General features: G+C 38.7%; 1 protein-coding gene and 1 pseudogene across 1 annotated transcript in view; one reads left to right on the top strand and one right to left on the bottom strand.

Moving 5' to 3' along the window:
• MYCBP2 (MYC binding protein 2) overlaps window positions 1-26,267 on the top strand; it is a 280,943-nt gene that overhangs the window by 76,224 nt on the left and 178,452 nt on the right. The window contains exons 15-17 of the mRNA XM_007466789.1: window positions 370-574; window positions 11,650-11,795; window positions 12,067-12,168. Coding sequence (XP_007466851.1) covers window positions 370-574; window positions 11,650-11,795; window positions 12,067-12,168 — 453 coding nt within the window. The remainder of the gene's footprint in view (window positions 1-369; window positions 575-11,649; window positions 11,796-12,066; window positions 12,169-26,267) is intronic.
• LOC103069503 (chromosome transmission fidelity protein 8 homolog pseudogene) lies at window positions 20,142-20,505 on the bottom strand (annotated as a pseudogene).

The following is a 26,267-nucleotide window of genomic DNA, read 5'->3' as shown; positions in this document are numbered from 1 at the left end:
TGCGGAGCACAGGCTCCGGACGCGCAGGCTCAGCGGCCATGGCTCACGGGCGCAGCCGCTCCGCGGCATGTGGGATCTTCCCGGACCAGGGCACGAACCTGTGTCCCCTGCATCGGCAGGCGGACTCTCAACCACTGCGCCACCAGGGAAGCCCTAGATGTATCTTTTTGCAGAAAGGAAATGGAGAGAGCATTTATTAGTGGTCCCTAAATTAAATTTTATTTTTGTTCCTCTAATATTTTATCATTTCTGTGTGTATCCATTGGGATTAGTATGTGTTCTACATTTTCTAATTTGGGAAATAAAATTACGAGTTTTTTAGACATGGGAATAATCTAGATGAAAATTATAAACTGATCTTTCAAATAGGGTTTGGAGTTGAAAATATGGCGACAGCAATGGATGAGGACCTGGAAGAAGAGCTAGATGATAAAGACGAGAAGTCCATGATGTGTCCTCCAGGCATGCATAAGTGGAAGCTGGAGCAGTGCATGGTGTGCACCGTGTGTGGAGACTGTACCGGTTATGGAGCCAGCTGTGTCAGCAGTGGACGTCCAGACAGAGTCCCTGGAGGGTAAGAGAATGATTAATGCTCAAGATAAAATAATAGTAGAAATTACACAAAACACATTCCTTTTCAAAGTTATTCTAGAGTTCATTCTGTTGTGTTGTTCTTAAAGGCACATTGGCATATAATTATAATTCTTATAATTGTTTTCTATTATAATTTACTTCAGTGTTATTTAATGTGCTTTTCTTTCATTTGATTTCTTTAAACCTTTTACTTTTTTATTTTATTTATTTTTTAACATCTTTATTGGAGTATAATTGCTTTACAATCGTGTGTTAGTTTCTGCTTTATAACAAAGTGAATCAGCTATACATATACATAAATCCCCATATCTCCTCCCTCTTGTGTCTTCCTCCCACCCTCCCTATCCCAACCCCCCATCCCACCCCTCTAGATGGTCACAAAGCACCAAGCTGATCTCCCTGTCCTATGCTGCTGCTTCCCGCTATTTTACGTTTGGTAGTGTATATATGTCAGTGCTACTCTCACTTCGTCCAGCTTACCCTCAAGTCCATTCTCTAGTAGGTCTGTGTCTTTATTCCCGTCTTACCCCGAGGTTCTTCATGACCCTTTTTTTTTTTCTTAGATTCCATATATATGTGTTAGCATATGGTATTTGTTTTTCTCTTTCTGACTTACTTCACTCTGTATGACAGACTCTAGGTCCATCCACCTCACTACAAATAACTCAGTTTCGGGTTTTTTAATGAGTGAGTAATATTCCATTGCATATATGTGCCACATCTTTTTTAGCCATTCATCTGTCGATGGACATTTAGATTGCTTCCATGTCCTGGCTCTTGTAAATAGAGCTGCAATGAACACTGTGGTACATGACTCTTTTGGAATTATGGTTTTCTCAGGGTATAGACCCAGTAGTGGGATTGCTGGGTCATATGGTAGTTCTATTTTTAGTTTTTTAAGTAACCTCCATAACTGTTCTCCATAGTGGCTGTATCAATTTACATTCCCACCAACAGTGCAAGAGGGTTCCCTTTTCTCCACACCCTCTCCAGCATTTATTGTTTGTCAGTTTTTTGATGATGGCCATTCTGACTGGAGTGAGGTGATACTCATTGTAGTTTTGATTTGCATTTCTCTAATGATTAGTGATGTTGAGCATTCTTTCATGTGTTTGTTGGCATCCTGTATATCTTCTTTGGAAAAATGTCTATTTAGGTCTTCTGCCCATTTTTGGATTGGGTTGTTTGGTTTTTTGACATTGAGCTACATGAGCTGCTTGTAAATTTTGGAGATTAATCCTTTGTCGGCTGCTTCATTTGCAAATATTTTCTCCCATTCTGAGGGTTGTCTTTTCATCTTGTTTATGGTTTCTTTTGCTGTGCAAAAGCTTTTAAGTTTCATTAGGTCTCTTTTGGTTTTTTTTGTTTTTATTTCCATTTCTCTAGGAGGTGTGTCAAGAAGTATCTTGCTGTGATTTATGTCATAGAGTGTTCTGCCTATGTTTTCCTCTAAGAGTTTTATAGTGTCTGGCCTAACATTTAAGTCTTTAATGAATTTTGAGTTTATTTTTGTGTATGGTGTTAGGGAGTGTTCTAATTTAATTCTTTTACATGTAGCTGTCCAGTTTTTGCAGCACCACTTATTGAAGAGATTGTCTTTTCTCTATTGTATATTCTTGCCTCCTTTATCAAAAATAAGGTGACCATCTGTGTGTGGGTTGATCTCCGTGCTTTCTATCCTGTTCCATGGATCTATCTTTCTGTTTTTGTGCCAGTACCATACTGTCTTGATTACTGGAACTTAGAGGTATAGTCGGAAGTCAGGGAGCCTGATTCCTCCAGCTCCATTTTTCTTTCTCAAGATTGCTTTGGCTATTCGAGGTCTTTTGTGTCTCCATACAAATTGTGAACTTTTTTGTTCTGGTTCTCTGAAAAATGCCATTGGTAATTTGATAGGGATTGCATTGAATCTGTAGATTGCTTTGGGTAGTGTAGTCATTTTCGCAATGTTGATTCTTCCAATCCAGGAACGTGGTATATCTCTCCATCTGTTTGTATCGTCTTTAATTTCTTTTATCAGTGTCTTATAGTTTTCTGCATACAGGTCTTTTGTCTCCTTACGTAGGTTTATTCCTAGTTATTTTATTCTTTTTGTTGCAGTGGTAAATGGGAGTGTTTCCTTAATTTCTCTTTCAGATTTTTCATCATTAGTCTATAGGAATACAAGAGATTTCTGTGCATTAATTTTGTATCCTGCTACCGTACCATATTCATTGATTAGCTCTAGTAGTTTTCTGGTAGCGTCTTTAGGATTCTCTATGAAAAGTGTCATGTCATCTGCAAACAGTGACAGCTTTACTTCTTCTTTTCCATTTTGGATTCCTTTTATTTCTTTTTCTTCTCTGATTGCTGTGGCTAAAACTTCCAAAACTATGTTGAATAATACTTGTGAGAGTGGGCAACCTTGTCTTGTTCCTGATCTTAGTGGAAGTGGTCTCAGTTTTTCACTATTGAGAACGATGTTGGCTGTGGGTTTGTCATATATGGCCTTTATTATGTTGTGGTAAGTTCCTTCTATGACTACTTTCTGGAGGGTTTTTATTGTAAACAGGTGTTGAATTTTGTCAAAAGCTTGTTCTGCATCTATTGAAATGATCATATGATTTTTATCCTTCAATTTGTTAATATGGTGTATCACATTGATTGATTTGCGTATATTGAAGAATCCTTGCATTCCTGGGGTAAACTGCACTTGATCATGGTGTATGATGCTTTTAATGTGCTGTTGGATTCTGTTTGCTAGTATTTTGCTGAGGATTTTTGCATCTATGTTCATCAGTGATATTGGGCTGTAGTTTTCTTCCTTTGTGACATCTTTGGTTTTGGTATCAGGGTGATGGTGGCCTTGCAGAATGCGTTTGGGAGTGTTCCTCCCTCTGCTATATTTTGGAAGAGTTTGAGAAGGATAGCTGTTAGCTCTTTTCTAAATGTTTGATAGAATCCGCCTGTGAAGCCATCTGGTCCTGGCCTTTTGTTTGTTGGAAGATTTTTAATCAGGGTCTCAATTTCAGTGCTTGTGATGGTCTGTTTGTGTTTTCTATTTCTTCCTGATTCAGTCTCAGAATATTGTGTTTTTCTAAGAATTTGTCCATTTCTTCCATTTTATTGGCGTAGAGTTGCTTGTAGTAATCTCTCATGATCTTTTGTATTTCTGCAGTGTCAGTTGTTACTTCTCCTTTTTCATTTCTAATTCTATTGATTTGAGTCTTCTCCCTTTTTTTCTTGATAAGTCTGGATAACGGTCTATCAATTTTGTTTATCTTCTCAAAGAGCCAGCTGTTAGTTTTATTGATCTTTGCTATCGTTTCCTTCATTTCTAATCTGATCTTTAAGATTTCTTTCCTTCTGCTAACTTTGGGGGTTTTTTTTGTTCTTCTTTCTCTAATTGCTTTAGGTGTAAGGTTAGGTTGTTTATTTGGGATGTTTCTTGTTTCTTGAGGTAGGATTGTATTGCTATAAACTTCCCTCTTAGAACTGCTTTTGCTGCATCCCATAGGTCTTGGGTCATTGTGTTTTCATTGTCATTTGTTTCTAGGTATTTTTTGATTTCCTCTTTGATTTCTTCAGTAATCTCTTGGTTATTAAGTAGTGTATTGTTTAGCCTCCATGTGTTTGTATTATTTCAGATTTTTTCCCTGTGATTGATATCTAGTCTCATAACGTTGTGTTCAGAAAAGATACTTGACACGGTTTCAATTTTCTTAAATTTACCAAGGCTTGATTTGTGACCCACACTATGATCTATCCTGGAGAATGTTCCATGAGCACTTGAGAAGAAAGTGTATTCTGTTGTTTTTGGATGGAATGTCCTATAAATATCTATTAAGTCCATCTTTTTTAATGTATCATTTAAAGGTTGTGTTTCCTTATTTATTTTTATTTTGGATGATCTGTCCATTGGTGAAAGTGGGGTGTTAAAGTCCCCTACTATGAATGTGTTACTGTTGATTTCCCCTTTTATGGCTGTTAGCATTTGCCCTATGTATTGAGGTGCTCCTATGTTGGGTGCATAAATATTTACGATTGATCCCTTGATCATTCTGTAGTGTCCTTCTTTGTCTCTTGTAGTACTCTTTATTTTAAAGTCTAGTTTGTCTGATATGAGAATTGCTATTCCAGCTTTATTCTGGTTTACATTTGCATGGAGAGTATCTTTTTCCATCCCCTCACTTTCAGTCTGTATATGTCCCTAGGTCTGAAGTGGGTCTCTTGTAGACAGCATATATACGGGTCTTGTTTTTGTATCGATTCATCCAGTCTATGTCTTTTGTTGGGGCATTTAATCCATTTACATTTAAGGTTATTATCGATATGTATGTTCCTATTACCATTTTCTTAATTGTTTTGGGTTTGTTATTGTAGGTCTTTTCCTTCTCTTGTGTTTCCTTCCTAGAGAAGTTCCTTTAGCATTTGTTATAAAGCTGGTTTGGTGGTGCTGAATTCTCTTAGCCTTTGCTTGTCTGTAAAGGTGTTAATTTCTCTGTTGAATCTGAACGAGATCCTAGCTGAGAAGAGTAATCTTGGTTATAGGTTTTTCCCTTTCATCACTTTAAATATGTCCTGCCACTCCCTTCTTGCTTTCAGAGTTTCTGCTGAAAGATCAGCTGTTAACCTTATGGGGATTCCCTTGTATGTTATTTGTTGTTTTTCCCTTGCTGCTTTTAATACTTTTTCTTTGTATTTACTTTTTGATAGTTTGATTAATATGTGTCTTGATGTGTTTCTCCCTGGATTTATCCGGTATGGGACTCTCTGTGCTTCCTGGGCTTGAGTAACTATTTCCTTTTCCATATTAGGGAAATATTCAAATATTTTCTCAGTCCCTGTCTTTTTCTCTTCTTATTCTGAGAGCCCCATAATTCAAATGTTGGTGCATGTAATGTTGTCCCAGAGGTCTTTAAGACTGTCCTCAATTCTTTTCAATCTTTTTTCGTTACTCTGCTCTGCAGTTGTTATTTCCACTATTTTATCTTCCAGGTCTCTTATCCATTCTTGTGCCTCAGTTATTCTGCTATTGATTCGTTCTAGACAATTTTTAGTTTCATTTATTGTGTTACTCATCATTGTTTGTTTGCTCTTTAGTTCTTCTAGGTCCTTTTTAAACGTTTCTTCTGTTTTCTCCATTCTATTTCCAAGATTTTGGATCAACTTTACTATTATTACTCTGAATTCTTTTTCAGGTAGACTGCCTATTTCCTCTTCATTTGTTAGGTCTGGTGGGTTTTTACCTTGCTTCTCATCTGCTTTGTGTTTCTCTGTCTTCTCACTTTGCTTAACTTACTGTGTTTGGGGGTCTCCTTTTCTCAGGCTGCACGTTCATAGTTCCTCTTTGTTTTTGGTGTCTGCCCCCGGTGGCTAAGGTTGGTTAAGTCGGTTTTGTAGGCTTCCTGTTGGAAGGGACTAGTGCCTGTGTTTTGGCGGATGAGGCTGGATCTTGTCTTTCTGGTAGGCAGTGCCACGTCTGGTCATGTGTTTTGGGATGTCTGTGACCCTATTATGATTTTAGGCAGCCTGTGTAGTAATGGGTGCATTTGTGTTTCATTCTTGCTAGTGGTTTGGCATAGGGTGTCCAGCACTGTAGCTTGCTGGTCGTTGAGTGGAGCTGGGTTTAGCGTTGAGATGGAGATCTCTGGGAGAGCTTTAGCCAAATGATATTATGTGGAGCCGGGCGGTCTCTGGTGGACCAGTGTTCTGAACTCGGCTCTCCCCACTAAGGTGCACAGGCCTAACACCAGCGCAGAGCACCAAGGCCCTGTTAGGCATATGGCTCAGAAGGAAAGGGAGAAGAAAAGAAAGAAAGAAACAAAGAAAAGATAATGATAATAAAGTAAAATAAAGTTGTTAAAATAAAAAATAAAAAAATAATTATTAAAAATAAAAAAATTAAAAAGTAATAAAAAAAATAAAAATAAAGAAGAGAGCAGCCAAAGCAAAAAACAAATCAACCAATGATGACAAGTGCTAAAAACTATACTAAAAACAAAAAAACAAAAAAAGGACAGACAGAACCCTAGGACAAATGGTAAAAGCAAAGCTATACAGACAAAGTCACACAAAGAAGCCTAAGGATACACACTCACAAAAAGAGAAAAAGGGAAAAATATATATATATCGTTTCTCCCAAAGTCCACTGCCGCAGTTTTGGGATGATTCGTTGTCTATTCAGGTATTCCACAGATGCAGGGTACGTACGTCAAGTTGATTGTGGAGATTTCATCCACTGCTTCTGAGGCTATTGGGAGAGATTTCCCTTTCTCTTCCTTGTTCCTGCAGCTCCCGGGGTTCAGCTTTGGATTTGGCCCAGCCTCTGCGTGTAGGTCGCCTGAGGGCCTCTGTTCTTTGCTCAGACAGGACAGCGTTAAAGGAGCAGCTGATTAGGGGGCTCTGGCTCATTCAGGCCGGGGGGAGGGAGGGGTACGGATGCGGGGTGAGCCTGCAGTGGCAGAGGCCGGCGTGACATTTCACCAGCCTGAGGCACTCTTTGTGTTTTCCCGGGGAAGTTGTCCCTGGATCACGGGACCCTGGCAGTGGCAGGCTGCACAGGCTCCCGGGAGGACAGGTGTGGACAGTGACCTGTGCTTGCACACAGGTTTCTTGGTGGCTGCAGCAGCAGCCTTAGCGTTTCATGCCTGTCTCTGGTGTCTGCGCTGATAGCCTCTGCTCGCGCCCATCTCTGGAGCTTGTTTAGGCGGTTCTCTGAATGCCCTCTCCTCACGCACCCGAAAACAATGGTTTCTTGCCTCTTCGGCAGCTCCAGACTTTTTCCCGGGCTCCCTCCCGGCTAGCCGTGGTGCACTAACCCCTTCAGGCTGTGTTCGTGCTGCCAACCGCAGTCCTCTCCCTGGGATCGGACCTCTGAAGTCCGAGCCTCAGCTCCCAGCCCCCGCCCGGGTGAGCAGACAAGCCTCTTGGTGAGTGCTGGTTGGCACCGATCCTCTGTGCGGGAATCTCTCCGCTTTGCCCTCCGCACCCCCGGTTACTGTGCTCTCCTCCGTGGCTCCGAAGTTTCCCCATCCGCCACCCGCAGTCTCCACCCAGGAAGGGGCTTCCTAGTGTGTGGAAACCTTTCCTCCTTCACAGCTCCCTCCCACTGGTGCAGGTCCCATCCCTATTCTTTTGTCTCTGTTTTTTCTTTTTTCTTTTGCCCTACCCAGGTACGTGGGGAGTTTCTTGCCTTTTGGGAGGTCTGAGGTCTTCTGCCAGCGTTCAGTAGGTGTTCTGTAGGAGTTGTTCCACATGTAGATGTATTTCTGATGTTTTTGTGGGGAGGAAGGTGATCTCCATGTCTTACTCCTCTGACATCTTGAAGTTCTCTCTTATTTTAATTTTTTTCCTGAAGTTCCTCAGTTCATTTTATTACTTAAATATTTATTTCACAAAAAAATGTGCTTGTACATATATTGTGTTTTTATGTATTGGTGTGAATCTGTTTCTATAGAGTGTATTTCCAGGACTGTTACTGCTTGTGTAAAAACTATTGGGTTTTGTTTATTTGTTTTTTTTATGGTGGTTAATGTTTTTAAAAAATGAAGGGTTTCTGTTTTCACTAATGGCAGTAAAAGGCAGTTTCTTTTGAAATACTGCCAGTAGCAGATCATATAATTCTTTAATTTCTGTCAACTCAGTGAATGTGAAGTGATATCTCATCATTATTTTCATATATATTTCCATGACTCACATTTTTCCTGGATATTTAAATATACTCTTCTGTGAGTTTTCTCTTAAAAACCTTTGCCTGTTTTTATCCTTAAAAATTGAAAGATGTTCTCTGAATATTCTTCATTTTAACTGTTTTCTGTCTTCTCTACAAATAGTGTTTCCCAATTTACTTATGATCATATAACTAAATTAGGTTATATTCTGTTATGCAAAAGCACTTAACATTTTTTAATAAGCAAATATGTATTTCTTTGAAATTTTTGAATTTTCTATCTAGACTAGAAAGGTCTCAGTTTCTAGCTGATTATATGATATGTTAAATATTCTTCAAAAAGCCTGTTTTATTTCTTTTTACATTAATAAATTTTAAAGCCAGTGGATGATTATTGTTCTGATGTGGGCTAGACATCTAACTGTATATTCTTACCAGTAACCAGTTGTACAGTCATTACGTGTGAAATGGCTACCAGATTTATCATTTATTATATTCCCTTATATATCAGAATCTATTTTCTGGGCCTTCCATTATTTTCCTGACCTACTGATCTACTGTTACGCTAATATTATGTGGTTTATGTTTAGTATGGTATTTTAACATTTAGTAAGGTTAGCTACTCTCAGTGTCTGTTTTTTTAATCGTTTGGGGGACTGTTCTTAGTATTTAATTAAAAAATATAATTTTAATTGAAATTGCATTTAATTTATCTATTAGTTTTAGAAGAATTGATTTTTATGTAATTAAATATTCCCACTCAGTAACAGGATGTGTCTTTTCCATTTATTCAGATTCTGTTTTTGTTTTGAATTTTGTTGGGATATAGTTGATTTACAATGTTGTGTTAGTTTCAGGTGTATAGCAAAGTGAATCAGTTATACATACACATATATCCACTCTTTTTTAGATTCTTTTCCCATATAGGCCATTACAGAGTACTGAGTAGAGTTCCCTGTGCTATACAGTAGATCCTTACTAGTTATCTGTTTTATATACAGTAGTGTGTGTGTGTCAGTCTCAATCTTCCAATTTATCCCTCCTCCCCTTGTTACCCCCCAGTATCCATAAGTTTATTTTCTACATCTTAACTCTATTTTTATTGATATTTTGTAGATAAATTCATTTGTAGCCTTTTTTTAGATTCTACATATAAGCAATATCATATGATATTTGTCTTTCTCTGTCTGACTTAAGCCATTATTTTAAAACAGGTCATAAATTTCCTTAATGCGTGGGTCTGTGCCTTCATTTGTAGTCTTTTCGTAAGACTACTTTAATGCCAAAGATCTATTCATTTGTGTTGAACATGAATTTTTTCGGTGTGGAATTATCAAAATCATATAGAATACTCAATTAGGGGTATATAATTTTCTTTTGAATTGATAAATTATTTGCAATTTTAGGAGTTCGAGGAGCTGTCACTTCTAAAGTTGCGTTATAATTATCCTTTTCATTCTTGTTGGACTACTTTTTTTCCCCCAGGGTTCTGTGTTATTATCACTTTAAAGTTAATATGTGAGTTTGGCAGAATCAGAATGCAGGTTTTCCCCTAGAATCTTGGAGAGAATTTCAAGTCCTATTTTTGTGTTGCCGTTTATAGCTAATATAGTATAATGGGGTATCCTTTGGGAGATCAAATGAATTATCATACATCTTTGTATTATGATAGATCTGATCTTTGTAAGATCAGATTATTTATGATAATTAGCCAACTTTGGGAAGTAGGGGGAATATTGTGAAAGAAAAACCCTGAGTGAGAACAGCCACCTCCTCCTCTCTGTCTTCCCTATTTGATACCTCGTTAGTATTCAGGTGCTTCTTCCCAAATAATGTCTGGATTTCCTATGAGTATATTTCTGGGTTTATACTTGGCCTAACATAGTTAAATAGATCATATATAATAGGCCTTTGCTTTTAGGCTGTTGGAATATTATGATTTTTTAACAATAAGTTTTCTTTGCATTTTTAGCCTGTTAAAAAATATTTTGGCTCTTTTTATCGAAGGATAGTATTTCTTCTAGAAAGCTATATATTTGGCTCTGTTTAGTGTATTTAAGCCCCTAACTTGTTTATTTTAAAGTTTCATTTGGGTTAAAGAAAGATTCTGTGATTTTTTTTTAAAAAACAACATTGGAGTTGAAATTTATCTTTTTGGATCTTTCCCAAGCTATTTCCATTTAAAATTAAGTGTTCCCAATCTCTGAACCTAAGTCATTGATAAATGTCATAAGTGAATTTCTAAAGTCTTTGGTCCTTTCTGAAGTTAGTTCTTCTTCTTTTTTCCCCAGAGATATACTATCAGTTTCCAATAATTATTTACAGATTTAAATGGATAGCATCTAACCAAGTACAGTAATTTCTTTATTAGTGAAGCAGAAATAAACACACGAATAAAGTCAATTTAGGAATAAATATGGAGGACACTAAGCACTATTCCAGATGACTTATATATCGTAAAATTGTGACTACATATCTTAAAATAAATTTAGAATTAAACATTATTTTTAAAATAGTGCCCATGGCCAAGTCAGTAGGGCATATTATTTTATGTTTGTTACTGTTGTAGTAAATGATCTTCCAAATTGCCACTAATACTGGCTTTTGAAAGCCAGGAGTTTCACAGGGCACCTAGCTATGTGTTTCAAAACTGTTGCCAGGTAGATCCTTTGTCTTGTGTCTCCACAAATCTGGATAACCAGGGAGAGGCTCAGTGAGGCTGTCACAAGTTTTTCAGGACTGATCCAACCAAATAACTTTAAGGCTGGGACTTCTGCAGGGTATGTGACTAAGAAATTAGTGTTCACCGACCCTCTAGCCAGCTCCTGGGAGTGTTCTTGTTTTCTTTTATGTTATCATCAAAGGCCATATGCTTAGTTCACAAATGATAGGAAAAGGACAAAGAAGAGGAAAAATAACAGGTAATTGGATGGAGTGAAAGAGAATGGGAGATGATGGCGTGTAAAGGAGAGGGAGAGGTAAGGAGACAGAATTCATGAAGCTGGCAAGCTGGGCTCACTTATTGAAGGCTGCCCACATCTCCCTTATCTGGGAGATAGCCATGTTGTTTGTTTGCTAACCTTTTAATACTAAAGCTGCTGGTGCCTCGCTAATTGTGAAACCTTTTTAAAGACGTTATTAATAATGGCTTTGAAGATAGCAGAATCCATTTGTATTTTCTGTAGAAATATACCAGTTATGCCTATTAGGAGTGTGTAATATCTATTCATACCTTTTAATTATTCATCTCTTCATACCTTTTCTTTAAAATTGACAAATCCTGATCTGAAGGGGTGATTTCATTGCTGATTCATTTAAGTTAATCTTAAAAGTGTGGAAAAGATGTTACGGAGTTTTAAGGAAAGAGAAGGATTTCAGTTAATAATTTATTTGTTTATTTTTAGGATCTGTGGTTGTGGTTCTGGAGAATCTGGCTGTGCTGTATGTGGATGTTGCAAGGCTTGTGCAAGAGAATTGGATGGTCAAGAGGCAAGACAAAGAGGGATTCTTGATGCAGTGAAGGAGATGATACCTTTAGACCTTCTGTTAGGTAGTATTTCTGATAGTCTAAATAATTCCTTTTAAATATGTGTTAAAAAATTAAGATAATAGTTGATTATGCAGTACTCCGTGTTTGGTAACTGACAGTGTGTCATTGATTAAGGGATGAGATTCTTTTTCTCTTTTTTGCTAAGATCCTTGTGGTAAAAATCATTTGTGTTTTAGACAGTGTTTTTGCTAGCTTTTACTTTCTTGAATTTCATATAGTTCTGTCATATCTATTATAAAACTAATTGACTGACTGACTATCAATCATCTAGCTGTCCCAGTACCCGGGGTTAACATTGAAGAACACCTTCAGTTACGACAAGAAGAAAAACGGCAGCGTGTAATCAGGAGACACAGATTAGATGAAGGAAGAGGTAAGATGTAGCTGCAGAGAAAATGTATATGAAAATACATTTTCTTACCCTATACTGAGACCAGTTAAAAGTTTACAGAACAGGCTGATTTGGTAAGAAATTAAAATTAGTAACATTCTAGTAATTCATGAAAGTATTATGAAAATATTCAGGGTATTACAATTGTGCTAATAATAACATACATTTAATTCGGTAGTGTGTTTATGGCATAAGTCAACCATATTAAGAATTGTGCCATATGCCAAGCATCAAAAACTATTAGCAATGGCAATCTTTAAAAAAATACAAATTCGTAGAACTGTCCTTCACCCATATTTTGACTCATCTACTTAACTCTGAACACCAAATTAGTTTAGTATTTTAAGTTCTGATTTCTTACTCATTTACAATTATTATCATTTGGGCATAGTCTCACTGCTCTTCCTTCCAATTTAGTGCATAATTATGCTTTTATGTATCTTTCCGGAAAAAGCTTATTCTGGTTATGTACAAGAAGGGTAAGTTGGAGGGTCTGCAGGTTTTAATTGCAAAGATAGATTTATTATCTTTTCCTCATTGTTTATGACCATTTCTCAGCCTAAAAACTACATTTAACAGTGATTATAGTAAGTATTTTAGTATATATCCAACAAGCAGAGATAAATATAAGTATTACTAAAGTTATTCTTGCCCAATAGAATCTTTTCTTTGTAGGATTAAGACAGATTGTTACAAAGGTCTGTAATTTTATTCATCTGCTAGGCAAAATTTTGATTCGAAATATTTAGTGATATTGTATATTTTAATACTTATTAAAATGGCATGGTATTTGATACAGGAGATAAAACCTATTACTCATTTAACCATCATTACAGACTTTTTTAGGCATTCCTTTTTTTAATATAAAATGGAGTATTGAATATAAAATATATAGCACACATGGTAATTCTATTTTTATTAAACTTAGGTCATAAGACATCTGCTTAGAGCTTGAAGATTGTTCTTTATAGTGTCTAATAAGCAATGTTGAGGAATTGATACAGTGAATATTTGCTGTTAGTTTGGCTTTGTTTACATAAAATCATTGCGTTTAAATGATATTTTAATGAGATTAATGTATCTACTCTTATTTATATTGTGTAAATGTATGAGAAAATTGCATATTAAATGTTAAGTAGAGAATAGGGTAAAATTTAAGTTCTGGGTCTCCATGACACATGGTAATTAAGTGATAATTCCTTTTGTATTAATAGTATGATTTGTTTAAGGTTAATTACTAGTGATACTTTTACTACCTGTTTTTTTTATTTTGAAATATTAGGTTGAATCATATGAAATGACCTACAAAAACCAGCAATTTCCTATGTTTCAACCAAAGTATAGCAAATCCTTGTGATGACATTTAATTACTTGCCTAACGCTATATATCTTATTTTTTTCTCTCCCTCTATAAAAAGCTGTTCTTCTCTAGGTATAGTATATATTTCTGTATATCAGAAGTAAAAGAACATTGATGATGCACTGGTTATTCAACAAAACTTTGTGATAGCAGAATATTCTTTCGGCTTTTATTTTAAAATGTATCATAGACCTTTAAAACATAAACTCTAACCCTTTAAGAGTTAAAAAAAACTCCATTATTTAAATACTTATGGAAATTAGATTATTGTATCTGTGCTTTAACAAGCTTTCCCAGCGATTCTGAGGGTGCTGAAGTGTGAGAACTGCTGCTCTAGGGCAGTGATGTTCTAAGTTTGTTACATGGGCCTTCTACATCAGAATCACCTGGGCATCATGCTTCAGCATTTCTGCCTGAGGGTCCTCAGGCAGAGGATACAGATTTGAATCACATGCACAGTGTTCTAGGGCTCTTGTTTGGCACCATGCTAGTGGTGGATTGTTAGTCTCGTTTTGTCCTCATGAAGAACAGGAATGTCAAATTTTTAGTGTTCCAACTGCCACACATACATACTTGTCTTTTCTCTACACACCCCCTCCACCCCCCTTGGCTTCTGCTTGGTGTTTTTTAGATAACTAACAGTTAGCAGTCTGTTGGGAATTATGCTTATTAGTAATTGGCTTTACCTGTGTTGAAATTTCAGCCTTTCAGTGTTAGATTAAGTTAAATTATTTTACTTGATTTATCTATCATCCTATTTACCAAGTTTGTGTTATTTGTTTTAAAGTTGATCAAAATTTTAGGACCTAGCTCGTGTATCAGAAGCCTTGCTCATCAACCTCAGGCCTGTTGATACAGTTCAGCTGCTGTTTATGACACAAATTCTTCTGTTGCTGTTGAAACCCCCAAAAGTAGTGTGGTTACTACTTTTTGATAAAGTTGGAACTTTAATTTTTTTATGTTATTAGTCTTCCAGGTAATACTTTTCTTACATATATATTCTTAGGTACCAATAGTATTCATTTACAGATTTTATTTCAGTGGTGTTTGTGATCATTTTTAGTTTGTATTTTAGATTAGACAGTTGATTGATATATAAGTTCTCTGAGACTTGTATTAACTTTACAAGTGGAGTGCTTGTTCAGTTGGATTTTTAAGTAGCACTCTTTAAGTCATCAGAACTCCTGGGTGATTGTATCAGCGTTCTTATCTTTATATTCCTTCTGTGATTGTATCAATGTTCTTATCTTTATATTCCTTCTCAGCGCTCTGTTTTAAGGAAAACTAAGCTCAAATAATGTTGCCTATTTTTCCTTCTTTCTTTTTCCCCTAAATGTCAAATCAAAATTCCATGATTGTGAGCTGTCGATGGGGTGAGTTACGTCCTGGTTTGCCTGGGACAGTCCCAGTTTATGCCTACTGTTCGGATGTATTTCTTACAGTGCCCCCTTTTGCTCTCGGTGGAGAGTCTCATTTGGATAATAAGTTATATAGTTAGCATAGCATGGTGGTTGAATATATGGGTTCTGAAGTTAGACTTTGGTTCATATCCTGGCTTCTTAAGTTTTACTTGGAGTATAACCACTCTGAACCTCAGTTTCCCTACCTTTAAAATGAAGATTACAACTGTACCTACGTTAAGTAGGGATGAGGATTAAGTGACTTGCATGAAAATGCCTGACGTATACTAAGCCCTGGGTAAATGGTGATGATGGCGATGGTGATGATGAGGATGCTAGTGGTGGTGGTGGGCTATTTAGTAAACTTCTGTTCTCTTTGGATTTGATTCTTTTCCAGCTCTGGCCTCTACTTGATTGCTTTTCTTGCAACATAGGGGTGCTCATCACAAAATTTTGATTATTATTAATAAAACCCCCTACATCTTCCGTAGAATAAAATGATTCTGTTTTGATAGAAAAAAATCAGTTTCCCATAGTCACAAATTAGAATGTAAAAACAAGTTTATTATAGCCTCTCCAGTTTCAAAGTGATTGAGAAGTCATTGCTATTGATTTTTAAGCCTCGAAAACCATTAAGTTTTCTTGATTTGACATGTCAAATCCAGTAGTAGCTGATCTTCCAATACTACCTTAAAGTCTCCTTTTAAATTAAAATATTATATGAAGCACATGGAAAACATAAGTAAGAAAAAAATATCAATGTAATTCTCATCTAAAGATAACCACTATAGAATTTTGGTATACTTTCTTAAAGGTTTTCTATGCATACTCTTTTGTTTAGACATTTTACATCATTTCATACTGTGATATATATCGGTGTACTGTTTTTTCCCCTTAATAATTATATCATAAATTTTTTGTGCCTTATTGCAATACCATATTGAACTAATACAGGAATTTAGCTTAAAGGTTTTCCACAAGCCTATCCTTTAATTAAATTATTACTTTTATTTATTTCATCGGTATCTTCTAATTGAGTTTTATACATTTCCAGTTATATCACTGACTGAATCTTTTTTTAATATATAAATTTATTTATTTATTTATTTATTGGCTGTGTTGGGTCTTCATTGCTGCATGCAGGCTTTCGCTAGTTGCGGCGAGCGGGAGCTACTCTTTGTTGCAGTGTGTAGGCTTCTCATTGTGGTGACTTCGCTTCTCTTGTTTGGAGCACGGCCTCTAGGTGCGCGGGCTTCAGTAGTTGTGGCTCGCAGGCTCTAGAGCGCAGGCTCAGTAGTGGTGGTGCACAGGCTTAGTTGCTCCGCGGCATGTGGGATCTTCTTGGACCAGGGCTCAAACCCATGTCCCCGGCATTGGCAGTCGGATTCTTAACCACTGATCCACCAGGAAGTCCCTCAGTGACTGAATTTCATATATTTGCTTAACGTTATAGTGTGTACGTTTTTAAAAATTTTCTAGCAGTTTTTTCCTTGCCCTCCCATTCTCTTTTACCAAGCAAATGAGGTTTAGTCTAATAGGTATATTTCTATATCTTACTCCATTAAAATATAATCATGTGCAGATATCCATACATATGTGAGCATGTAGGCATATGTTTATTTACAGAAGGGATATTGTATTAAATATACAGTTGTTTGCAACACCTTTTTCCCATTTTACAGTACAACGTGAACACATACTACTGAATATGGATCTATCACATTCTGTTTAATAGCTACATAACATTTCATAATATGTCTGTGCCACAGTTTATTCAGCCATTATTTTGTTCATGGTCATTAAGGTTATTTTCAGGGTTTTGTGGATTTTGCTATAATAATATATTCTTAAAGTTGTAGCCATATGTAGTGGAATTTTTGTTTATATAATAGAGCTTCCCAGAAATAGCATATTTGGGCCAGAGAGTGTGTATGTTTTAAATTTTAACAGATATTTCAGATTTTTAAAAAAATGTTATAGGAATTTATCTTCCTAAGACTATTGTATGAGAGTGGTGTTTTCCTGTAGCACCACCTTTATTAGGTATTATTTTTAATTTTTGCAAAACGTTGGTGAGCGATGTTATGTCCTTGCTAATTTAAATAGCACAGAATTACTTTTTCTTTATAAATCTTGTTTTAATGGCTGAATATTATTCCAGTGAGAAAATATACCATAGTTTTTTATTAACTGTTCTTTTTGGATTGTTTTAATTTTTCATTACAATTAATAAGGTTATAATAACACCTTTGAGCTGAAATCTTTTAAAAAATATTTCAGTTTTCCTTAGGACAGATTTCTGTTTGTATAATTACTGGGCCAAATGATAATAATAATTTTTAGATTCTTGAAATGTATCACCAATAACTTTCTGAAAGTAACTCCGTACTTTCCCACCCTCAAGTTTTGCCAGCTGCCCCTCAAGTGTGCTTAGTTTTGTCATAGCACACTGTCATAATTTCTTCTTGAGTTTTATGTAAACTTGCCCTCAACCATTAGACTGTGAGCTTCTTGAATGAGAGATGGGGTCTTGTTTATCCAAGTGTTCCTAGAACCTTGCGTGGTGCCTGAAATTGGTCAGTAGTTAATATGTGCTTGTTGACTAACTGAAAACATTTCATGGACTTCTGATCGCCTCTACAATGAAGTGTAATGGTATCAAAAGACATTAATTATCTCTTTTGTATATTCATCTCCAAACTCATTTCCCACTACTTTCTGCCTCATAACCTTATACTCCATCCATTTCAGCTATGTGTGTGTGTGTTTTTTTTTTTTTCCCTCTCATCCCATTTATTAAAGAAACAGTAAGAAAAGATACACTGCAGGAAAACACCATCCTTTCACATCAGGCTGAACGAAGCACAGTGATTTCTCCCCTTCATTCCCCCCACCCCACCCCAATTCGCATAACCCCATCCACATCAGTTTAATTTTGAGGTTCTTTGATTGGGAGTACCAGTGGAGAGGGAGTGGGGTGAGCAGTGGAGCCTTGATCCTGGATCCCTCTACTTCCTCTAAGTAAGTCCCAGGAGAAGGGAGCTGCAGGCCCAGTCAGGCAAGTAGAAATTGTATTTGTTGGCTCTCTGAAGTGGTTGCATTTCCCTGTTCTGTGTTCCAGCCCCCAGGGGAAGGTATGGCGGTAGAAGGTGACCAGGTCAGTGCTGCTGAAGCGTGGTCCACTCACCAACGCAACATTTCTAGAGAGCAGTGAGCTGATTCTCCAGTGGTGAGCAGGGGACCTCATATGAATTGGGACCTGCAGGCCAATGTATCCCTGAGGAAAAGTCCCCAAGAACAATTCAAGGAACTAGTAAAAAAAAAAAAAAAGGGGGCAGAAAGCTGTGGGACAGAAGCACAGCAGGCTTCTGGAAGGCTGGAGATCATTCCCACCTGCCAGAGTCCATGTCCCACAGATAACATTTTACCTTCAGTCAAGAAAGACACAGAGCAGGGGAAAAAGGCTCATTTGAACTTGAACCCCAGCTATGTACTTCAGACTGTAGCTCCATATCTACCCTTTCACCCAAAACACAGCCCCTGCTCAGAACCACAGTGTCTGGAAACCAAAGTGGTCCTGGAGAGGAAATGGTGCCTAAGGGGGTAACATTCCATTTGGGTACATTGCAGCCATTGGATCCCCTGGTCTGGGGAAAGCAGCTGGGTTTGTTCCAGGGAGGCTCCCCACTCCAGGAAATGGGACCAAAGTCTTGCTTGCAGGGCCACTCATCCTTGGAAAGGAAGCTGGGTTTAGACCCAGGGTCCCAGATGACTTTGCGAAAGGAGCTGGGTTGTTACCCACAGGGCCTGCTGGTGAAGAGCCTAGGGAGCTGACCTGGGGGAATTAACCTGACCAGGGCCTAATGGGCTAGTAGACCTTGGGAAGGTAGCTGGACTTGGACCCTGTAAACCAGTGGCCCTTGGGAAGTTAACTGGGTTGGAGCCTAGTGGCCCAGAGGCTCTTGGGAAAATTGCCGGACTTGAGCCCTGGAGGCCAGCAGACCTCTGGAAGTTAACTGGGTTTGAAGCCAATGTGTTAGAAGACTGAGAGAAAGCAGCTGGGTTCAATCCCCCTGAACCTGTCCCCCTTGGAAAAGGATTAGCATTTACTCCCATGGGGCCAGCGGGCCTTGAAGAATGAGCTGAATTAGGGCCAATGGGGCCAGGAGCCCTTGACATGGGAGATGGATTTGGCCCTGGAAGGCCAGTTCCCCGAGAGCCAGGACCCGAGTTTGGGCCTGTGAGGCCAGGTGTGCTGGCCATGGAAGATGGGCTTGTGCCCACGTTTCCAGAAGCTTAGGAGAAAGAAGCTGAATTTGCTCCTAAAAGACCAGCTGCTCTTAGAATGGGAGCAAGATCTGGGCTTTGAGGTCCAACCATTCTTAAGACCAGATCCTGTGCCCAAGAGGCCACCCGCTCTGGTGTCCAAATTAGGGCTTGGGCCCAGGCCACCTGCCCTTGGATTAGGCCCAAGGCCTGGACCCAGGCCACTTGATCTTGGGTTGGGCCCAAGGCCAGGGCCTAGAAACGTACCTTGGGGCAGGGTTTGTACCTACAAAACCTGATCTTAGATTGGGACTTGATCCAGGGCCCAGGCCAACATGTCTAGGATTGGGAGGACCATTCCCAGATGTCAACAGGACACCTGTTCTCGGGTTGGGTCCAGATCCAGGGCCCATGGGGCCACCACTTCTGGGATCAGGACCTGTTCCCAGAACACCATCTGGCCTTGGGTTGGACATAGGACCTGTCCCTGGGAGACTCCCTAGCCTTGGGTTAGACAGAGGCCCTGGACCTGGAAGAGCCCCTGCTCTAGGATTTAGAGCTGACCCTGGGCTTGGGCCCAAGAGACCACCCGGCCTTGGGAAGGAAACTGCACCTCTGCCAGTGTGATTCATCCCTCTTGGAAAAGAAGCATGCTTGGGTCACGAGCACCAGCAGGGAAAGGTGTTGGATTTGAAGCCAGTGAACCTGATGAAGTTGGAAAAGGAGATGGGTTCCTTGGAAATGGGGCCAAATTTCCACCAAGAGAACCTGTTGCCATAAGGAAGGGATCTGAGTTCATACCCAGTGGGTGGCCTGTGTTTAAAACAGGACCCCCTTGTGGTCCCAGGGAACTATCCATCTGTCCTTGAGGTGGCAGCGGAGCATGAGTCCAAGGAGTTGGCCGCTCTCTAGGAAAATCTGGGGTTCTTTCATACTTTCTTGGGGACGTTGGTGATAATGGGTTTGGGGCGAGTTTTGAAAAGGATCTTGTTTTTGATGAGTGCTGTCACCAGGTACGGGGTGCCATTCTCGCAGCCAAGATCATCATAGTCTTGCTCCCCCCTGGGAGTGTGTTTAACAGGGACGGCAAAGGGTTTCTCCAGGTGGATGATTTTCCCATACAGGATATGATGCCCCACGATAAGCACAGGGATTCCCTCAGTGGTGCAGGTCTCCCAGGAGCTTTCCAGCTAACCCAGTGCTGTAGTGAGCCTCGATCTCCCCCTGTAGCTCCATCAGCACCCATTCTGCCAGGCCTCCAGCCCCAGCACTGGAAATAACCATCTGCACCATGAGCTTTCCGTCTTTAAAAAGTAACTGAAAATAAGCTGCAATGGCCGCTGCCGAGCGCAGCGCCGCACAGCCAACCGGTGACAACCAAACCTCCTGCCGCTGTTGCCATCGCCGCCGTGAGCGCTCGTGTGTGTTTTTAATGACAATACAGTAATGTTGTTTATGTCTTCATGCTTTTATAAATCCTATTCCTTTTACCTGGAATGCCCTCTCTTCTCTTCTTTCTCTCTTGGCAAACTTTTTCTCATTTTTTGAAATCTTTTTTTTTTTTTTGGCTGCGTTGGGTCTTCGTTGCTGTGCGCAGGCTTTCGCTAGTTGTGGCGAGCGGGGGCTACTCTTCATTGCAGTGCACGGGCTTCTCATTGCGGTGGCTTCTCTTTTTGCAGAGGACAGGCTTTAGGCGCACAGGCTTCAGTAGTTCTGGCCTGCGGGCTCAGCAGTTGTGGCTCGCAGGCTTCAGAGCACAGGCTCTGTAGTTGTGGTGCACGGGCTTAGTTGCTCCACAGCATGTGGGATCTTCCTGGACCCGGGCTCGAACCCGTGTCCCCTGCATTGGCAGGCAGATTCTTAACCACTGCATCACCAGGGAAGTCCCTCTTTGAAACCTCTTTGATTCACTCAAGTTGATTTGATCACTTTTCATCCTTTAGGATATGATGTGTATATATTTACTTTATAGCATTTATTAGAACATATTGCAATTCTTTGTTTTTATTCTGTCTTCCCTGGTAGACTGAATTTGAATGAGATCTGTGTCTTTGTCATTATATCTATGATACCTAGCATCTGTTACATTAAAGATAATCAAAAATATTTGGTGAATAAATGAGTGACTTAACTATGTAAGAAAAATTATTTTAGTCCATGGGATACAAGAGTATTTTTTTTTTATTTTTTATTTTTTTTTTCATTATCAAAACCAGTGGGTTTTATTTTTTATACAGCAGGTTCTTATTAGTTATCTAGTTTATACATATTAGTGTATATATGCCAATCCCAATCTCCCAATTCATCCCACCACCACCACCACTTTCCCCCCTTGGTGTCCATGTTTGTTCTCTACACCTGTATGACAGTCTCTAGGATCCATCCATGTCTCTACAAATGACCCAATTTCATTCCTTTTTATGGCCGAGTAATATTCCATTGTATATATGTACCACATCTTCTTTTTAAATTAAACAAAAATTCTTTTAATTTTATCTTTGGCTGCATTGGGTCTTCGTTGCTGTGCATGGGCTTTTCTCTGGTTGTGGCGAGTGGGGGCTACTCTTCGTTGTGGTGCACAGGCTCCTCATTGCAGTGGCTTCTCCTGTTGTGGAGCACAGGCTCTAGGCATGCAGGCTTCAGTAGTTGTGGCACACGGGCTCAGTAGTTGTGGCTCATGGGCTCTAGAGCGCAGGCTCAGTAGTTGTGGTGCATGGGCTCATTTGCTCCGTGGCATGTGGGATCTTCCCGGACCAGGGCTCGAATCCGTGTCCCCTGCATTGGCAGGCGGATTCCTAACCACTGTACCACCAGGGAAGCCCCCACATCTTCTTTATCCATTCATCTGTCGATGGGCATTTAGGGTGCTTCCATGACCTGGCTATTGTAAATAGTGGTGCAATGAATTTTGGGGTGCATGTGTCTTTTTGAATTATGGTTTTCTCTGGGTATATGCCCAGTAGTGGGATTGCTGGGTCATATGGTAATTCTATTCTTACTTTTTTAAGGAACCTCCATGCTGTTCTCCATAGTGGCTGTATCAATTTACATTCCCACCAACAGTGCAAGAGGGTTCCCTTTTCTCCACACCCTCTCCAGCACTTGTTGTTTATAGATTTTCTGATGATGCCTATTCTAACCAGTGTGAGGTGATACCTCATTGTAGTTTTGATTTGCATTTTTCTAATAATTAGTGGTGTTGAGCAGCTTTTCATGTGCTTCTTGGCCATCTGTATGTCTTCTTTGGAGAAATGTCTATTTAGGTCTTCTGCCCATTTTTGGATTGGGTTGTTTGTTTTTTTAATATTGAGCTGCATGAGCTGTTTATATATTTTGGAGATTAATCCTTTGTCCGTTGATTCGTTTGCAAATATTTTCTCCCATTCTGAGGGTTGTCTTTTCATCTTGTTTGTAGTTTCCTTTGCTTTGCAAAAGCTTTTAAGTTTCATTAGGTCCCATTTGTTTATTTTTGTTTTTATTTCCATTACTCTAGGAGGTGGATCAAAAAAGATCTTGGGGCTTTTTCCCTGGTGGCGCAGTGGTTGAGAGTCCGCCTGCCGATGCAGGGGACATGGGTTCGTACCCCGGTCTGGGAAGATCCCGCATGCCGCGGAGCAGCTGGGCCCGTGAGCCATGGCCGCTGGGCCTGCGCGTCCGGAGCCTGCACTCCGCAACAGGAGAGGCCACAACAGTGAGAGGCCCGCGTACAGAAAAAAAAAAAAAGATCTTGCTGTGATTTATGTAAGAGTGTTCTTCCTATGTTTTCCTCTAGGAGTTTTTTATAGTGTCCGGTCTTATATTTAGGTCTCTAATCCATTTTGAGTTTATTTTTGTGTATGGTGTTAGGGAGTGTTCTTACTTCATTCTTTTACATGTAGCTGTCCAGTTTTCCCAAGCACCACTTATTGAAGAGACTGTCTTTCCTCCACTGTATATCCTTGCCTCCTTTGTCATAGATTAGTTGACCATAGGTGCAGGGGTTTATCTCTGAGCTTTCTATCCTGTTCCATTGATCTATATTTCTGTTTTTGTGCCAGTACCATATTGTCTTGATTACTGTAGCTTTGTACTATAGTCTGAAGTCAGGGAGTCTGATTCTTCCAGCTTTGTTTTTTTCCCTCAAGACTGCTTTGGCTATTCGGGGTCTTTTGTGTCTCCATACAAATTTTAAGATTTTTTGTTCTAGTTCTGTAAAAAAAATGCCATTGGTAATTTGATAGGGATTGCATTGAATCTGTAGATTACTTTGGGTAGTATAGTCATTTTCACAATATTGATTCTTCCAATCCAAGAACATGGTATGTCTCTCAATCTGTTTGTGTCATCTCTGATTTCTTTCATCAGTGCCTTATAGTTTTCTAAGTAGAGGTCTTTTACCTCCTTAGGTAGGTTTATTCCTAGGTATTTTATGCTATATGTTGCAATGGTGAATGGGATTGTTTCCTTAATTTCTCTTTCTAATCTTTCATTGTTAGTGTATAGGAATGCAAGAGATTTCTGTGCATAAATTTTCTATCCTGCAACTTTACCAAATTCATCGATTAGCTCTAGTAGTTTTCTGGTGGCATTTTTAGGATCCTCTATGTATAGTATCATGTGACCTGCAAACAGTGACAGTTTTACTTCTTCTTTTCCAATTTGTATTCCTTTTATTTCTTTTTCTCCTCTGACTGCCATGGCTAGGACTTCCAAAACTATGTTGAATAATAGTGGCAAGAGTGGACATCCTTGTCTTGTTCCTGATCTTAGAGGAAATGCTTTCAGTTTTTCACCATTGAGAATGATGTTTGCTGTTGGTTTGTCGTATATGGCCTTTATTATGTTGAGGTAGGTTCCCTCTATGCCCACTCTAATCGAGAAATAGGTTGTGGGCCAAAGCTCTCTTCTTCCACTGAAGTATCTGCATTTGCTTCAAGCTGCATCTGCATAGCCATTACTTAGTGTTCAATACAGAAATCCGGCTCTGGCTTAAGAGCTGTGACTTTTAAGTCACTACACCTCTCTGGATCTTGGGCTTCCTCGCCCACGCCCATAAAGTGGATGTTGCAAGTGAAGGCCAGTAAGGTTCTTCCCAGCTCTAGAATGCGCTTCTATTTTCGCCACAATGAGCTCCGAGGGTCGGACTAGCCCGGGCACAACCCTGCTCCGCGCCGCCCCGCCCCGCCATATCCGAGTTTCTTACTTGGCATGGAGGGGCCCCTAAGCCCGCTAAGGGAGCTGGGGCCCAAGTCTGGGTCTAGGTACGGGTTCGGGCCCGGCTTACGCGGTGGGAAGGGGCCGGGTCTGCGCCTCACACTCACCTCAGCCTGCAGCGTAACTCGCCCGGGCGGGCTGCGCGCTCCGACTACAGTCCGCCGGACCCGCGCGCGCCCGACCCCGGACGGACTGCAGACACCCTCACCTGCGCCCCACTTCTCTACGCCCTTGCTCCAGCCTTCTGCACGAAACTCAGGCAACTTTCAGCTCCTAACTCACAAGAGTATTTTAGAACCTGGTAACTTGATATTATAAGTGGTAACTTAAGTTGAGCTCGAGTGATGTACTTTCTATGTGTGATTGCCAGTGGGCCTTCTGTATTTATGTATAGAAATGACTCTGAAAAGATTGAATTTATGAGAAGCTAAATTACTCTGAATATTATGGGTATAATATTTTTATGGAAAGACATAATATCTCAGGCAGACCACAGAAGTTAGAAAATGGTAATACAGCTTAATATTATTGTTATTTTAATATTTACAATTCTTTTGTATAGTTGGAAAGTGTCTTACACTTTTTAGAGTGATTTATGTTATCTGCTTTAGTAAATCAATTGAAAAATAGGGCATGTTGAAGAAATGACATGTTCATATTTGAAATGTATTTTATTATATTTTAAAGATGAAGCTTAGTTTATATAATCTTAGTTTGAAAATGATTGATACTGCGTTACTGGAAAATAATATTTAATTCTTCTATTAACATTAAATTAGCATATTTCTACCTGTAGTAATCATAGAATATGTTATTGTTGGTTTTTCATAGAATTGATGCTGCTTGTGTTTTTTTCTATATCTAGAGACATAATTTAAATATATTTTTTTCTACCCAGTTTTTAATGTTGAATGCAGGGTAATTTTAATATGACATTTGTCAAATTTTATTACAGAGCAGTAGTTTCATTTTGTCACCTTATTAGAAAAATTAGTTATAGCTGAAGATCTATAGAGAATCACAGAAATTTAATTAAAAATGTTCAGTGCATATATACTGTCAATTTCCTTTTCAAATACTGGTAACTTCTTAACTGTCAAATTTAGTGCCTTGAAATTTGTAAGCATTTTTGATATTGCTAAAACTCAAGGAAGCTGTGGTTCTGTTCTGTAAGAAAAGAACTAAAATTTTAAGGCATAATTTAAAGTTTTCTTTTCAAGCTAAACAGTAATGGGGAAAACAGTTTTTAAATTTTATTGAAATTAATTTGGCTACAGATTTTTTTCTTAAATACTGTATAAGTAGAAATGACTGTAATCTGTGTCAGTGTATATTTATGTATATATGTATACGTACATAGAGGAGCTTCAGAAAGAAATTGTTTTATGAGAGAACCGTTAATGTTCTAAAAATGTTACTGGATTTAGAGTCCCCTCTTCATCATCAGTATGAAATTCAGCTTATCCTTGTGTTTGATTTTGTGTATGTGGTTAAAATCATAAAGTTAGATTTATCTTTTTTAGTAAATCAAATCAGATACAGCTTATACAATTCTGTCTTTATAAAGCAGTGATTTAATATATATACATATACATGTATATATGTGTGTATGTTGTATGTATGTATGTATGTATATGTGTGTATATAAATGTGTATTTATGTAAATATGTATATCTCAGATCATAGGAATTTTTTGTTTTTGACCACCTTGTTTTCTTACCTCTATGACAGAATGTAGTTGTCAGTAACATCTTGGTTTTGTATCAAGATTGATGTGGATATTAAATCTTGAAGACCTTGTTAAAATTTAATCATTAATTTAAAACTTTGTTGGTGTTTGGTATTTTAAAAGGAAAGATATT

Source organism: Lipotes vexillifer, unplaced genomic scaffold (assembly GCF_000442215.2).
Source record: "Lipotes vexillifer unplaced genomic scaffold, Lipotes_vexillifer_v1.1 scaffold19, whole genome shotgun sequence".
Classification (NCBI taxonomy): Eukaryota; Metazoa; Chordata; class Mammalia; order Artiodactyla; family Lipotidae; genus Lipotes; species Lipotes vexillifer.
Note: the sequence above shows the minus strand (reverse complement) of the source record. Positions and strands in the feature narration are given on the sequence as shown.